Source organism: Aythya ferina (genome assembly GCF_964211825.1).
Source record: "Aythya ferina genome assembly, chromosome: 15".
In the NCBI taxonomy this organism is placed as follows: Eukaryota; Metazoa; Chordata; class Aves; order Anseriformes; family Anatidae; genus Aythya; species Aythya ferina.
Window position 1 is genome coordinate 4,169,150 of NC_140314.1, and position 17,763 is coordinate 4,186,912.

The 17,763-nt window shown below is 43.6% G+C and overlaps 1 protein-coding gene across 5 annotated transcripts in view; it reads right to left on the reverse strand.

Moving 5' to 3' along the window:
- Positions 1-17,763, reverse strand: part of SDK1 (sidekick cell adhesion molecule 1) — a 398,013-nt gene that overhangs the window by 6,934 nt on the left and 373,316 nt on the right. For all 5 annotated transcript variants that reach the window (XM_084536274.1, XM_084536275.1, XM_084536278.1 and 2 more), the window contains 4 exons: positions 11,197-11,361; positions 8,509-8,646; positions 6,392-6,512; positions 6,035-6,164 (listed from right to left, as the gene is read on the reverse strand). In XM_084536274.1, coding sequence (XP_084392400.1) covers positions 6,035-6,164; positions 6,392-6,512; positions 8,509-8,646; positions 11,197-11,361 — 554 coding nt within the window. The remainder of the gene's footprint in view (positions 1-6,034; positions 6,165-6,391; positions 6,513-8,508; positions 8,647-11,196; positions 11,362-17,763) is intronic.

Below are 17,763 nucleotides of genomic sequence, written 5' to 3' on the forward strand. Positions count from 1 at the left end.
ATGGCTCACATATAGGTCAGCGTTCAGAGAAGATCTTGGCCCTTCAAACATTTACACACAGTGCCTGGTAGCTTCAAAGCTTGTATCAACGTCTAGCTGGAGCTGAGGAACTCTACTGAGATGCAACCAGATCGGCTTTGTGTGCCTGCCCCTTCCCCCGTACCACTGCTGTGATGCAGCTGGAGGAAGCACAGAGGGCTCATCCATCTCCTCTGAAGAGAGACCACAGCAAAGCCTTGGCCACTGTATCTGAGCGCACATTTTCCTTCTGTTCCCAGTAACATTCCCACCGATAACAGCCACATCCCATACAGCAGACAAACATTTACTCAGTCATTGCCATATCTCACGCCTTCCCTCAAAATCTCTTGTTTGAGTATGCAAAAGCTTTCACTTCTCTTTTTTTTTTTTTTCTTTTTTTCTCCCGATAATCTGCATAGCCAATTCAAAAGGCAATTAAATATCAAAGCGGTGGCTGCCTAAGACATACAAGAGAGAGATGGGTAAGTGCAACTCGCAACTGTTAGTTGCTGCAATTAGTTTCAAAAAGTTGGTATCATTCTGATCTATGACACCCCACAGCAAACACACATCCTCCTTGATCCTGCCTGCCACACAACTAGTCTCATCTTCTCTGAAGCTCCTTTTTAATGGTCTCTGAAGAACAACCCTCAAATGCCTTGCAAACCATCATTTGAAAAGGGCACCGCATCCATCATCCTACTTCTTTGCTTAGATAGCTGCTTCAATACTACTTCGTGAACGTTTTCCAACACAGTGGGTGATGGACAGGGATGAGAAAAATTTCCCAGAGTTTTCCAAAAGCCTGAGCAACGCAACTCTTAACAGCTTTGCAAAATTTCCCTTCTGCTGTTAACCATGCTCTGGCTTTTTCAGAATTACCTCGTTTGATTATTTTATGAATGTGAAGCTCCAGGTGCCTTGACACGTAATTAATATTACAACAAAACCCCACCAGCGTTTAACAATTATTCCAGAAGGAACCCAGCAAGTCTATCACCTAGAAAAACCCTCCTTTGCACCAGCTGCCAACCTCAGGAAGCCAACACCAGACTCTCTCCAAAGGCCATCCTGAACAGGTGGTTTTTGCAGCATGCCTGGAATATCCCCAGATTTGGAATACTTCACAGCCAGTGGGTGCAGAGAGCACTTCCAGAGTCTTGGCACTGCTGCAGGAACCATCCTGCCAGCACTGCCCTGTCTGTTTTGTAAGGCGCTCCAACAAAAGCGCCTCTGATGACTGCAGATGTGGCAGCATGACAGGGAGGGAGGGCAACAGCTTGGGCAGGCCAGTCCTCAGCTGCAAAGGCAACCAACCTTTCCTGCAGATCTGATTTCCTCGTTCCTATCAAGAAACAAGTTGCACTTGGCACCAGCCTACATCTCCAAACATTATGCTGCAGCTTCACAGTCTGATGTTAAGGTAGAAAGTGCGTGGGGATCTGGGGGATGATGGCAGCACCCAGAAGAAAAGTCTCTGCATCCTGAGCAGAGGCAGGTGGCTATGGTTTATTACCAGAAACTTGTAATTGAGCTCCCAGACGCCATGGATGGGCTCCCTCTATCAAAGGTACAATGCTACCACTGCCCTTACCATGTATTCTGACTCCTTCCCCAGTCCAAAGTCAGTCTTAGTGCCTTGGGCACGCTCAGCCACCCCCAAAGAAACAAGCCCCTGCTGAAGAGAGGGATCACATCAGCTTAGTTGAGGTGTCACAAGGTGACACACTAAAAACAAACAAACAAAAAAACACACTTAGTGGTCTTTCTGATGACCCCACAGATGTACAGAAACATAAAGATGGTTAAAAGGGCAAGAGATCTAAGAAGAGATGCTGAGAAGCAGCTGTATCCAGAAAGCAAACTCATTACTTGCTAGGTATAACAACACCGATGCAGCCACTTGATTTCTGTCCACTGCTAGGAGAAAATACTTACCCACAAAACTAATATAATTTCTGTACCCAAGCCAAATCCTTCTGAGACTGCCAGAAGTCAACATAATAAAGAGGAGAAATACTGGGAACACTTTTAGATGGGCTGCTGCCACTTGAAATAGTGTCACTTGGACTTGCCATGAACAGAAAGAGGGAATTTAAAACTAGGCCACCTGCTGATAATCTGTCCGCTAATTAGTCCATTATCCCTACTGAAAGAGAATACTAATTTAGTGTAAATAAGGCCAGTGCCTTTCAGAAGGGACTTGCATGAAACTTGTGTACCTGCACAAGCATCATCTAACTTCAGCCTTTCACCTTTGTTTGTGTTGACGCTGGAAAGGATAACCTACTCATTAGTCTTGATACATTGTTTTTTCTTTACATTTCCTTCAAAATAGGCAGGATCTGATTAATCTGGCCATGTTTCCAAAGTATCTTCTAAGGTCTACTTCGAACAAGGTACTAATAACTGCCCTGACCAGCAAGGAATTCTCCAAATTACAGTCCTACATCCCCCTCTGCCCTGATGAAAATCAAGCACTAGAAAGATAAACGTTCTGCATGACAATACAGACAGCTTATACTAGGGGATTACTTTCTAGTGTTTTTTAAACTATTGAGTAAACAGAAATGCTGCAGGGCTTTTTGCTTTGTTTTTCCATTTTCCCCGCTCTGCGTCGCCCTTCAGTGCGGCTGTGGCTTTGTTACCTTGGAAACCTCCATAGGCTGGAGCACGATTGGGTGTACTGTGACATTACCGACTGTCAACCAGGGGTGCGTGGATGCCTATGCAACAATAAATACAGAAAATGAGAGGCTTTTTACGTATTTTATTGATAGCACAGAATGCACAAATGCTGTTCGGAGGCAGAACAGCCACCAGTGCCGGCTAGCTTAGTCCATGGGAAATTTGAAAATAGTTCCAATTATGTAAGTTTATATTTATATTAAATTATGGGAGAAGCGGCTTTTGGAGATTATTTCTAAAAACGTAGATAGCAGCAGCTTCTCTTGGTTGACATGAAGTGCATATGCTGTAAGAGATGAGATGACCTAGAAGGGCAAACAGATTTCTCTGGACATGGCAGCCCTTGCTCATTGAATGTGTCATCTGCAGCTGACTTCCACATGGTGCCCAACTTGTCAAAATCACTTGAGAACTTTATTGGAAACGAGTTAAATCATTTTCCCTAACAAATGTTAAGTGGGAACTTATAATATGAGAAAGGGAAAATCAGTTAGACTGTAGAGAGCAGCCTGGAAGACCAGAGCATTGCCAGCAGTCAGCACTGACTGATACTGGGTGCAATCTGTGAGAACGTTATCTCCTGAAAACAGTTTTTCGAGACCAAAAAGATGCATGAGAGCAAGCAAACATACAACACCCTTCCCTACCCCCCAGTAAAACTGCTCTTCCATGGCTGGATGACACTGCAGATATATCATCAAGTTTCTGCACGTGGTGAACACCAAATTTCTTCAGATTGTCTGTCCAGAGCTTTGTCCACTTGACTCATTATCTAAAAGCCTATTATTATTAATCATTTAGAAATTACACTTTTAGCACTCTCTTGCTCCATACCTGCCAATTAAACTACTTTAACCTCATTAACAGTACTGGTGCTTGGCTTTCGTGACATGGAGTAAGTTAACCACTTGATTTATGAATTTTAGAGTACTGCTTGGTCTGCTACATTTTCTCGTCATTTCTCCCTTGTTCTCCTCTTCAGGAGGGAGCTCAGAGGAAAGCTCCCAGGCAGCTGTGTTGTAAATGCAGTCAGTCAGCCTGAGAGTTTCTCACAAACTTCTTCTTCATGTTCAGTAAACCCCACGAGACTTGAAGCCAGCGAGCTCCCTTCTTTTCCATGTAAAATCTTGACACCTCAGGCAATAGGGGTAAAACTGAGAAGCAACAAGATGACACGTGGGTTGAAAGCAAAAGCACAGTTTTTGTCCTTGCCTGCCCTTATGTGCATTGTATTAAGTGAAATTTGAGCTCCACACAAAGACGTATTAGAGGAAAACAGCATCAGGACCCCACCCTCCTTTGCTGGAAAGAACCAAACGTGTGGAGCTCCTATATAAAAAAAAGATATCTTTAACTTTTCATATAATAGGAAACACCCTCGCCCGCTAAAAGAGATGGAGATTCTGAAACTCTCAGAAAACAGCTTGTCTGTTAAGATATCCTTTGAGAACAGAAACCAAAAGAACAGCAAAGACAAACAGGAAGAGCTAATAGGTACACAAATATTTGAAAACAGAGCGGTCAAATATCTACAGCCACCTCTGCCCCCCTCCACCCTCACCTCCTGTCTATACCAGCCAACGTAAACAGCATTTTCAGGCTGATCAAAAGGCAGCATCTCCTCTTGCTACCTCTACTGGGAGCCTATTAACATTTCATGCCTAAAAGCACTCCCCACAAAAAAAAAAAAAAAAAAAAAAAAAAAAAAAAGCAAGCATCAAAGACATTATACAGAAGGGCTGCATATCTAAGCCCCAAGGAAAAACAGGAGGCACATTTTGTTCACATACTCACATGCACACACAGATTCACGAAAACACAAGAATCTCAACTGAGACCTTCAGGCTTGACAGCAATACACAGTAAATAAATAATATTAATAATAGCATGAGAAAACAAAACAAAACAAACCCCACTTTCTTCTGTGTTGCACAAACAGTGCATATAGAAGGCAGTAATGACACCCTGTAAGACAACTTCTGCGCATTACCAGGAAATACCACACGGGGCATTGAAATTAATGTCAGAAGGTGCTAGAGCTAAATTCACGATCATGCTCAGCGAACTGTTTTAATGACAGGTTTAATGCTGGGTTGTTACAGTGACATGACCAAAGCACTGTGGGTTTAATCTGGAGGTAACACTTGTGCCTCGCGCAGACAGCAGCTCCAGCTACACCAAGGAAAGCTGCCGACACGCTGGGTCGGCCATAGGGCAGCACAAAGCAGCAGGCTGTCCGTGGTAATTAACAGGAGGTGAGAGCTAGGTGGCCAGGAAAAGCAGCTGTAGCTGCAGGTGCAGAAAAGCTACAGATGAAAACTGTCATCTTCTTTCACTACTTGCTGCTCTTGATTTATTCTTGCTGGAAGGGTAAGGGTTGGAGTGGTTTGGCCCACTGCTCGCTTCTTGTGCTGTCAGCTCAGATTCGTCAGGCTCTCAGCTGACAACACACAATTTGAGAGACAGATTTACCTTTCTGTACGTCCCTTGAAGTCTGCCTATTCACCCATGGCCACTGTTGGGCTTCTGCAGACCAAAATCACTTTACTTCTTCTTAAAGGGGACGTGAGATAGGGCACAGCCAAAGGTATAATGCTGGCATACAACCACCTTCCTTGGAGAACAGTGTCTGAAAGCAACCCGAGCAGAAGGCTCCTTTAGTGCTAGCCTAATGTTGTGGACTGGAGTGTTTCGAAACCTGAATGCTGGGCTCTCACAGCAATTGCTATCCCTGGCAGGTTACTCATTCTTCACTTACTCCCACTGTGCCTGTAGCACAGGCAGCAGTTATCACCACTGAAGACCACACTTCCGAAGCTTAGTGTTTGCTGCAGCTGTCTAAAAAAGGCACTGTGAAAACTTCAAAGCACATCCCATACTTCAGTCACTGCAGCCATCCAGAGCGTGTCCAGGCAGTAGCTGCAGCCAGCTGGTTGTTTTGCAGCATGTACTTGTTTGCCCAAAAACACTCCATCGTTACAGTCCATGCGCAGAAGGGGATGTGCAGCTCCTTACCAGAGGAGTCAGCACACGCTGACTGACTGGTTGTGTTTGCCTTTCTGTGTAACACTGGAAAACTGTGAATATCTGCCAAGGACAGATCTGGAATCTGCCCTGGCTGGGTCCTGTTTGTGATTCCCTCTTGGGACATTTTAATTTTAAAATGTGATGTGAACAGCCCGAGGAATAGGACATTTTAAAGTCACCAAGACAGACAAATAATGACAACGGTATAAGGCAGGCATGGGAATGGCATTTCAAAGACTTTCCATGATTAAGGGGGGAAAATTGGTAAGCACTTGGCAAGGCAAAGGCAAACACTTACTTCTGACTCTGATACTTCTAAGGTCTTCTCGTTCAGGCCCAAGCCCTCGGTCAGCACGGCTCCGTTGTACTTGTTGCAGATATCCTCATCAGAGTAGTGCAGCCCTCCCGGGCTTGGGCGAGGTGGAGACCTAGGAAACAGTAGGTGAGTGTATAGGATACTGTTTTTTCTCTGAAATGACACAGTTAAAAATACAATTAAATCATGCTTAGAAGCCAGCCTCAGCCTAGGGCAGTGACTCGGGTAGTAAAGTTCTCCCTAGATCCTCCAGACAACAGTCTAATTTTGTCTATTTAACAGCTGCCTGAACCTAGATGAAAAGCCATTTCCAGGAGCATGGTGTTCCAAGCTTCTTACCTGGTTCCATTTTTCTTTGAGAAAGTGCTCTTGATGTTTAGGTGTCTGCTGTTGAGCTCCAGGGCAGTGAAGCCTCCGTTATCTAAGGTGACCGACTCTTCCACGTTGGAGATGGTTTTACCTGGAGCCAGGCAATGAAAAATTCAGCTGAAACATGGGTATTTTTCCCCCAAGTACAACTGTAAGGAGTCGCTATCTTCCCCTTCTTTATGTTTTATGACATTATTATTCTTTCTGAAAATCTCTTTACCTTTGTTACTGGCAAATGAGTACAAAGTGAAAGAAAAGAGCGTATCAGGAATGTAAAAAGGAAGAAGGAGCCAAAAGAGGGGATGAAAGGAGTCATGGATGGATGTGTTTCACTTGGAGGTATCTAAAATAATGCAAATGAACAGTGCTCCACATGTGATTATTCTTGTCTTTTGTCTATGAATGGAATACAGGTGAGTAATTCAGGTAGCCACTGAAGATGCCCTAAACCAGGTGACAAGAATCCCATTTATGCTGATGGAAAGAAAGCAAGAGAAAGTAAAACTAGGATATGCAAATAAATAAATAAATAAATAAAACTAAAAAGGAAGGACAAGAAGACAGCAAAGAAAGAGAAAGGGTCAGTGGGCAGCAAACAGGAAAAAGATGTCAGAGCTGTAATGAGCGTAAGACATAGGTGTGAGACATCACCAGACAACATAAGGCAGGGAAAAGGACAGGGGACTGGCAGAACAGGGAAAATACAGCAAAGTACACCTTTTTTTTTTTTTTTTGGTGATCAAATATAGCAAGAGCTTATTCTTTCCCATGCTCTTCTTTATAATCCCAAAGGTGTGAGCTCAGCTAGTGTCCTGGGGAGAAAGACCGGTTGCACATTGCCACTTTGCAGCAGACAGGTACTTTATCCTCAACTTCAATTTCAATGCTACATTAAGACTCAGTGTGAACACTGATATCTGACAGTACAGGTCAGACCTGTCTTTTCATGTCTGTCCCCCAAACACTGAGCAAAACTAAGAAGATGAGCGATTTCCTATGAGCTATGCATACAAATATGTAATAGCATTAACTTGGTAAAATGCCGTGGTATTCTTTCATCTCATATCGCATGGGACTAAAATCTGATTTTCTAACGCTTTTTAGAAGTGAATTATAAAGAAAGAAAAGATCTTCTCTTTGGGACTGAATTGCTAAATATTGCCTGGAAGATTCTTTCAAGACTCCTTCATTACATTAATCCCTCAGAATGGGTAGTGCAAAGACTCATCCACCTGATCCTACTCATTAATGTGCCTTTTTGGTACCTTCTAGCAGCAGAGCAATTTCTTGCTGGAGGTGGAGAAGGCTATCTGAGAATTAACACACGTGAACAACCCTTCCATGTAAGAAGAAGAAAAGGTTCAGAACAATATTCAGTGCTCCAGAACAAGGTGCTTTGAAAGGGGACTCTTTTAACATTCCTAGTTACAGAGCAGGTAGTTCCTGTTTCCTTTCAAAAAGGAGACTGGTAAAAATTGTAAGTAAAGGAAAATTCTAAGCTAGATGCTCATGGTGCCTTAAAGTTTAACAGGTCCAGATAACAAAGACTTCTAAGCTCCTTGGTCCCAGCCCAATAACTGTAGCTTGGCTTAGGGAATGAATGTGAGATGCTGGGCACCCTATTTAATGTAAAAGAGTTATGATGTAGTCCTTACACATACAGGCATAGGATATTTGCACTGGGTATGGACATGGAAAAGCAGAACCCTTCTTCTCCCCATCTATCAGGGAATGACAACTAAGCTAAATAAAGTCTCAGCTTATGTCTCAGCTGTGGTCTTCTGCCAAGCATTTGACCCAGACTCCTTGGCTTTTGCTACAGTCCCTGGGACTTCCAGATGCTGTCCTGTCCAAGCCCATGGCTGGTTAACTTCCAAAACCTGATAAGATCCAGCACTCTTTGCCCAGTAAAGCTATGGGCAAAAGCCATTTCTACCAAATTAGATAGTAAAAATATCCAAGTCTTCTGCCAAACAAAATACCTATAAAGAGAGTCCATGCTGATGAAATCACAGATTCAAAGGGAGGACATTTCTAATTCCTGCAGCTCTTGAGAGTATGTGTACAGCGCAGAGATGATGTCTTACCTGTGCTGCAGTTCTTGTACTTCTTGCTCTGGCCATGCAGGACCAATGCAAACACCACCAACAGGATGAGAATCAGACTTGAGAGAGCCATCACCAGCAGAAACCACCACTCCTCATAGAAGGGGGCTTCTATTTGTGCTGAAAGAGCAAAAGACAAACAGCAACTCCTTACACTCCTTCACAATTTCCCCTTCTTCCCCACAGTGAGCGACATCCATAACAGTACTCAGTAAAGAGGTGTTCAAAGGAAATAACCTAGTCCATGTGAAAATAAGACCCTCAAAAGGCTTTCTGACACTTCTAGATATATAGGACCATACCACAGCTCCAACTTCTCCACGAGCGTCTCTCAGACTTGGAGCAGTGCTGCAGAATCCCCTAGCTAAGAAGCAGTTATCACCAAGTGAAGGTAAGAAGGTTTCTTCCCACAGCCCATCACACCTGTATTTCTCAGCTCCTGTGGTATGCTTAATACTCCCTGGGTCAAAGGAGCCACTAATATACTTGTCATGACCCATGGCTACTCCACTTTTTAAGAGGCTTGCCTTGCCAAAATGCTGCTCAATGGCTCTTTGAAAAATACAGCTAGTGCCAGGGAGCAAGGTACATTCGAGTCAGTACCTCCGTAGTTTAAACCCCAAATTCCAACATTGACTCCTGTTCTATATGGTATTGTCAGTGACTTAAGCCAAGCCCAACATGCGGCACATTGACATTAATTCAGTTCCCTGAATTTTGTGTTATCTCAAGTCATTTCATTCCATTTGACCTCAATTGTAGGCACAAAATGATACTAACTTCCTTTTTCTAGAGTTATCTTGCCACTCTGGTTTGAAGTAGTAAGTACTATTATTTTTTTTTCAGTGATATTCTCTTTGTCAGCATCCCTCAGCTCTGAGAAAAAGCGCTGCCACTGTAGCACAAATCAGCAGTTGTATATTATTTCCCTGTAGTCCATAAGGTAGAAGAACACCCATAAGAGTGGGTGATGCCAGGAGACCAGCTTCAACCAAAATCCTCATTATCACTGAATCCAGGCACACTTTTTCCCCGCATCATCCTGGACCCTGGATCTAAAAATGTCTGTTGTAAGCCTTACGATATGGGCTTAAATTTGTTCCAGACTGCTGGGTGTTCTGTAACAGTGAAAAGTAGCCACTATCTTTCTTTGCTAGGAGGCCAGTCCAGGCCAACAAAGACCTAAAGGCAAACTGCACAAGCCATGCTGGGCTGAGCAGATTCAGTGCAATTTATACCTCCCTGCGCTAGCTGAAGTGGCCAGCCTAAAATACTGTATACTTTTACAACTGCGAATCTCAATGGAAACCTCTTACGTTCATGCAGCAATTTGAGATGAACACTGAAGCATCAAAAGGAGGTGAATTAAATAGTTCTGTTCAAGCGGAGAACTTACAAACAAGCAGTTTATTTATAAAAAGCATCAGAAGGAGCTGCATGCCTGGCTTCAGGGGAATAATGTCTTCCGGGAAAGGAAAGATTGACATGATTACTGACCCTTTACATTGTGTTACAGCCTCTGTGAAACCACAGATAGGAAAAAGCACTGACTCTTGGTGTTTGAAGTAGGTTGTCTATGCCCTTGTCCTGAAGGAGAAAAGGAAGGGTAGCACTCACACTGAAATCCATAGACAGCTCTCACAGGTTAAGTGGTTAATTGTGTAAGGACAAATGCAGCCGTGATGGAGATAGCAGCATTTGCTACTCCAGCCTGCTGGGTAATCGCTGAGTGGTGTTTATGCTTTTCACTCGAGAAGCAGAGATAAAAGCCACTCCAGAGACTGGATCATTGCCAGGTTCTCAGGACTCTCCAGAACTTTGAATCACAAAGACATTTTATCAGGTTCTTTTATTCCTCGTCTGTCTTTGCTGACACAGCAAGGATGAGACCTGTTGCTCAAAAGCAACCTGGAGCACAACCCTCTCTGCAAGGGTAACAGGAGAACTGAGAAAAACTTTTACAAGGGTGAGCTTCCCACTTCAGAAGAAGCCATCGAACTTGAACTGTCCAAACATGGCAAGCTGAGTGGAATTTGCTTTTCAAGGTATAGAAGCTCCTTCAAGAAATCAGAGTGCTGGTCAAAGGGACCCTGGAAGCATGCTCACATAGCCCTCTTTACCAGGAATAACCACAACAGAGCAGGTGGGTGGAAAGAGTCCGTGAGCACCACCAGCAAGCTGTTGTGATGGAGGCTGGAGGTATCACAATATGCTGGAATTACCAGCACAGAGGATATCATGAATAATTTGGGGAAACTATAATTCTACATTCTTGAGAGCTAAATACAAAACAACACAGAAATTGCTTATCACAGAACCTTGGGAACAGAGAAGAAAGGAGAGTAAACAAAACAACAGACTAGGAGAGGAGGAAGAAGAAAAAGCAAACACACTGTGGACTTTATAAATTAGTCTTAGGCAAGAAATCATATATGTAAACACTCACAAACTTCCTGAGAAGTTTGTCAAGCTTAAAAATGGCACATGACTATTTTTCCCCTTGAGAGTAAAGTATACTGTAATAACAAGCCTTGATTCACTCTGCTTTTGTCTTAAAATAAGTGAAAACAAGCTGGTCTTGATGATTTATTGTAACAACAGAAACTTCATTATTTTTTCTCCTCCACTCCCACTAATTCCATTGGAAAAGGTAACAAAAAGCTTGATTACCTGATACTGCCACAGAGGGAACACTTGGTTCTCCATAGCCAATTTCATTGACAGCCACCACCCGAAATTCATAGGTCACACCCTGCTTGAGTCTGTCCAGGCTGACTGTGTAGGAGGTAGCGCTGCGAGGGATGTCCTTCACAAACATGTCCCACAGTCCTTCATCTGGGAAAGCAGCAAGGAGAGGAACAGCATTAACTGTGTGACTTGGCACTTCCTTCTGCTCGTGGAAAATAATTGTCATTAATTGTGTGCTTTAACCGCAGGCAGTGGACATGCTTACCTGAAGGCTGCTCAGTGATACACACAGATGTCAGATTGCCCTGCAAGACCCCATCTGTAAAAGGATTTACTCGTGACAGGGGTCTTACAACAGCCCAGATGGAAGAGTTCTCTGCTAAAATCTGCAGCAGCACCCATGGTGACCTAAGCTGGCTAGAGCAGCTGCCAGCCATCTGGGTCCCTCCTGACCAGGTATGGTTGCTGCATCTGCATGCCCGTTATTTGACAGAGCAACTAAGCCCACAACAACCTGGTATTTTAATGAGTCCTAACTGCAAAGGATTTGCCTACTTTTTACATTGCAAAACTGACTTCACTATCCCAGTGCATAGGTTAGGTTTGCAGACTAATGTCAGATTTGGGTCTTGGCAGGAAGCACTGTGGCCTTGCATGAACTGGTGCCTGGTGGACTGGTGCCACTGGCGTGCTGCTTGCTTCACAATATCAATATAGAGACATCCTTTTGCATGGACTGGTCTGCAGCATGGCACAGCCCACAGAGAGAGGCAGCAGGCACTGCACTTCTGTGCCATGCATTTTTAAGCAGGAACGAGTTTTTGTTTGTATTATAAAGCTCTAAAAGTTGCTGGAAACACAATGCCTTCTGCATAACTGATGAGAGTGTTTCAGTAGGGTAATCTCGATTCTCAACAGCCTTACTGACATTTATCCTGATGTGCATCCTGACGAGGCACCGTTCCGGTCCCTGATCCATATGCGTAATCTTATATTCACTTGACTTCAATGGAAAGGACTTTCAACAAGATGGATGCTGTTACCAGTAAGAACAAAACCAACTATAATTAAAGATGCCAGTCAATAATTTTGAGTGCAGGAATCAAACATTAATCTAAACAGACTGCTTTTCTATAACAACCGGTGCCCAGCACTTTTTTTTTTTTTTTTTTGCCACTGACAAAATGGCTGTCTACACAAGGTGCCAAACTCTCAGCTAGCTTAAGCCAGTACAGCTCTTAAGGATCTGACCTGATCAGGCTTTTACTTTTAGTTATCAAAGCTGTTCAAGTAATGCCTATTTTTCTCTGTATGTCCCACAGCAATAGAAGTACAGTGATAACCTCTGCACAGATACTATTGCAGCGCAGGAGCTGCCTGCTTTGAAAGAAAGCCCTCTGCACTGTGAGACTCAAGCATCAGCATGACTTCTGTAGCTTGAGGTGTTATCAAGGTAACAATAAAGCTGGAGCCAGCAGCACCACCCTTAGCGACTTCTGCTGCTGTGACAATGGAAGGCCAGAATCAGTTCTCGTTTGCTTTGCGTTTACCTGCGTGTAAACTAATTGAAGTCACTGCAGCAATTCTGAAACTGTGCTGGTGTAACAGAGCAAAATTTGGCCCTCTGCCTACTTTCTGTGCAACAGGGAACAAAAGCAAAGATGGATTGATTAACACTGCAGGTGCATTTCCATGTGAATATTTTAACTTTGGCACCAGTAAATATTGGCTCTGTAATTTGTAACGTGCTGCACGTCTAGCAACGCACACATTGACTAACAGCCCCCAAACTACATCTTTTCTGATCATGAGCTTTGGCAGTCTCAGTGGATGCAAAAAGCAAGCTGAAATGTTATTGTTCCAGCTACATTGAGAAATACTGAAGAACAATAAAAATAGGTAATTTTTCTGTCATGCTTAAAATTCAGACCAATACATTATTCACCAGCATGATCAGAGTATAATGAAGTTATCATAATGTACCATTGTTATGTATTAGTTGGATATTACAATGGCTATAAAACAAGAGATAAAATATTGACTTCCCTTTTACAGGGCAATAGATGGCTAGATTATTTCTACCACGTAAACTTACAATGTAATAAAAAGGGGGTTTGGGATTTAGTTTCTCCGAAAAGGGTGGAGTGAGGGATGCATTTTCAAAGTTGGATTGTTGCAACCACCAATACTAAGAAGAAGCATCTCAGACTATAAAATATTGCCATAATTGCTAGAATTGCCTGAGCTTTCATAAACACATTTGTAAACAGCAATAAGAGAATTTGAGCCCATTGTGAATTGTCTGAAAAGCAATTTGTTTGCATTGAAAGACGCTTAAATGATGGAAGAAAAGGCAACAGTAGAAATGAAATGTTCAACGCTCATTGTCACAAACACAACTGTACACACACACACTTCCTTGCTCATTTTCTCAAACCTATCAGGGTGCACAGTGCAGAACATCAAACAGACCAAGGAAGTGTAAATTTAACCACTTGGTAAAGCTTGCAATAACTTGGTAAAACTACCCTTGAGAAGCTAGTGTGACATTTCTACCTCCCTGTCCCCTTGGCTATTGTGATGATGGTGTGAGGCAACGACGGCTGCTGGTGGATGCTTTTTTCGGGGGGATTCCTGCCTCACTGGGACTCAGCAATGCTCTGGAAAGACGGGGACATCCTTATGACTCCCCCATTGCTGACACCAAGCAAATGTTATGCGCAGGGTAGTTTGCAGCTTCCCCAGCTCTGGCCAATAAGGTTTTTAATTACAGAGCTTCAGTTTATCTCATCTCCATCTGGAATATTCAGGCCTCTCTTTGTAGACAGAGATTGCAGTCAGATATATCCAAACTAAAAAAGCATTTTATTTCAGTACTGAGCTCTGTAATTAAATATTGAACAAAGACTTGTGAATTCATCCACCACATCTCTTCCCCCATCCCTTAAAACTAGGTTTGCTCTAAATGTTAGAAGTTCAGCTGAGATAGAATTCATTAGAAGGTCACCTGTGATAGCAAAGATTGGCCTTTAAGTTCAGTAGAAAATCATTAGTATACTGTACACATCATTTTCCACTCAAGTTTGGGGAGGAAGGATGTGCATGCCATGGTTGGGATATCAGCTGAGTATTAACCCAAGGAAACTATCAAGATAAGCCAAGTTTGCAATGCTGGACACCTGCAAGGAGGTACAAGACTCAGCCAGCCCCAGTCAGCTCCTGGTTCATGTCCTGTGCCACGCAGCACAGCTGGCATTGCACTTGTATTGGAGCAGAAGCCTTTGTGAGCAGTAACATCTGTACCCTTCTGTATTTCACATAGTCTTTCAGTGGGCTCTCAGCCTCTTAACAATGCATGGGGAGAAGACCTAAATTACGAGAGAAGTCACAACCATCTCCAACCTACCATGAGTCCAGTGTGCCCTGGACATCCTCCTGTGCAGGCAACTCACCACCCTGGTGAGGTGTAGCCCAGGCACAGCACCCACAGGCCTGTCTGTTTTCACCAGCAATTAATCGGGGGCCAAATAAAACTGTCACGAAGCTACGAGGGCTCCTGGCTCTGCTAACTCCAGCTGCTAACAAACGACTGTAGTGCTGCAGCCAGGAAGATGGAAAGCTGTCAGTTATTTGGGTCTTAAACACCAGCCTTCCCCCTTGGAGAAAGAGGAGGGCTGTGCTGTAAAACTTTCTCCTAATTACGCATTAGGTGGTTTATGAGGGGAGAAGCAGCTGAGAGTTAAGGACCAGCTGAATGCGAGTAGCATTCCTCCTACAGAGGGAAAAATTAAAATGGGGATGCATTTGTTAGAGGGCTGGATTATCATGCAAACTAACGAAAGGACAAGAATGGGAAGTGAAGGCTGACAAACTGTCAGCCTCAGCATGTTGTTTGCAAGCAGAAGCGAACCAAAGGCCCCATGGCAGATGCTGGCAATGCAGCTGCACCCTTCACTTTGAATTTACTGACTTTTGCTGGTTTGAGTCCATGTTTGACACTGCACTCCCTCATTTGTTTAAAAATAAATAGAAAAGGAAGAAAACATGAAAACATTACTCAAGACACCAGAAAGAAAACTGAAGTGAGATCTGCCCTTGGGGTGTGGGAAGCGAAAACCAGCATTTATGGGAAAGACAATCCTCACTCCAAACAGACAAGTTCTTCCCCAAAACGTCTGCCGCCTTCATGGAACTGATCAGCTGAGGGAACAAAAGAAAACACTATTCTGACTTGTCTACATCCTGAGCATATGATTTGTAGCTTATCTGAGGCCTAACCAGCCTATTCATGCCAGCCAGAGCGCTAGAAGTGTTATTATTGGAAACATATTAAGCTGCAATTAGCTCCCACTGGCCCGAAGTCATTCCCTACTTGGGGAAAAGCAAACAAACAAAACCCAAAACACATGGTGGGGAGAGAGGAAGCACAAGAGGAAACCTCTGCAGTCGTATCTTGGGTCAGAGGCTTTCCCGAGATGCCACCAGCTGTAAAACAGATTGACTGAGCATCTGCTCAGCTGTCCCACAGCTCGAGACGACCGTAGCAGGCCAATACGTGCGTGAAGGCCTACACATGCATGTGTCCTCCTGGCAGAGGGGGTCCCTAGGACACTGTGCAGAAACACCTGCTTTGTGAATAGGGGATAATTGGGAAGGAAAGCCCGAGTGGGCCTGCTCAACGCTTTACAGGCCACGCAGCTGCCATTAAAGCACAGTACAGAGAGAGGAGCCTTGGAGATGGCACACAGTGGGGAAAAGAGGGGCAGACCCACCTTTCTCCACGCCCACCAACAGTGCTGGGAACTTTATTGATGTGCCATTTCTGTCTTTTGCTCTGCACATCGAAACAAAGGACATGATCTAATACCCATTTCTTAGCCAGGCTAGTCGATGTCTGGGGAGTGCTTACTATGGCAGCGACAGAGGCTGCTTAATTGCATTTCTTGTAATGCACAAGAAGCTAAACTGGAATCCATTTCTCCAGGGACAGAGGAGCTGAAGGAAAAGAAAAACAGTTCTGTTTCTGTACTGTCTTCCTCTAGCACAGATCACTCTGGAAAAAATATTGGTTTGCCTGCTCCATGCTGGTGTCTGAGTATATTCAAAATGCACAAGAGGTAGTCAGTCTGGTCACCTTCCATAAATCCGAGGGAGAAACGGGCAGATCAAATGAACAATCTCAGCTGCCTGCTGCCACCACTGCTAAACGCAGCAGGACGGCTAGAGCCCTGTGAAACACAGCAGGGCACTGAAAAATTCTAAGGGAAGTGACAAAAGGGGGTAGGGGCTTGCCATTTATGACAGAAAGCCACCCTCTTACTCTGATGGAAGAGCCTTGGCAGGGAGCTACAGCAGGGAAAATGAGATGATACAGCATTTAACGTTTGGGGTAATGAGGCCTATAATAGATGACACTTGAGATGTGAAATACTAAGGTAGTGGTATTGCATTTGAATATTGGCAACAAGCTAAAGCTTTTCATCTGTCTGTTCAATGCCCCTTTTTTGATCTCGGAAGGATGAATATCTTCTCCTTCCTTGATTTTATGTGAAGGGCACAAGTCAACTGCTCTTCTCTTGGACAACAAGTACTTAAAAATAAAGGTTGCTCCAAACCATGCTCTACTACCCATATAAATCAACATGCAGAAGCAAATTCTTAGAATTATATTAAAACACAAACGGCTCTGAATGGCCAGACCTGACAGGAGGAATTAGTTCTCTGTCTTTGTTAAGCTCATAATTCAGATTTCAAACTCCTCCATGCAGAGATGAGGAAGAAAAGTGGTACTGAAAGGAAGCCGACACTTGCGTGAAATAAGCAAGTGCTCCAATTAGTTCGTCTCCTCTCTTGGATCACATTTCACGCTTTCTACAGCTGCAACCAGAACTAAGGGTGAGAATCCAGCATACAAATGGCTAGTTCATTTGGTACAGCAGCATGAATAGGATTAAAATAATCTGAGGAGGAATTAAATGCCTCAACAGTCAGGTTGCAAGAGCAGGAGAATAAGACCTCTTCTGTGTGTTTCCAAGATCAGTGGAGTGGGGCCAGCTGGAATGACCCAGGGTTAATGCAGCTCAGACCTGCTTTGGAAGGACTATTTTCTTTCTACTCAAAACGAGTGGACCACAAATCCTACATCGTTAACCATGAACTGTAAAGTGTTGGTGCACATCCAAAGGTGAGACAACCCCAGAAACATCCAATCAGTTTGCAGTGCTGCAACTCACAAGTTGAATTTTAAGCTGCAAACAATCTGTACATATGGTACAGGTTTCCCCCCAAAACAAATTTACTCTAAAAATTGTGTTTGGGGAAATGTAAGCTGGTAAGAAAGCCTCAGTGAAGGGTTTTGTTTTAACTTTACCTGTTAACGTTTTTACCTGTAAACAGCGTTATTCAAATGAGAGAGGGTATTTTCTGCATACACGGAGATAAAGACAGAGCCAATAAGCTGATGTAAAGCAAATGTAAGCACTGGGTGTCATGCTTCTAATTCAAAAAACTCTTGATCACTCTGGGGAACTCCAGTGCTTTGAAAATGCA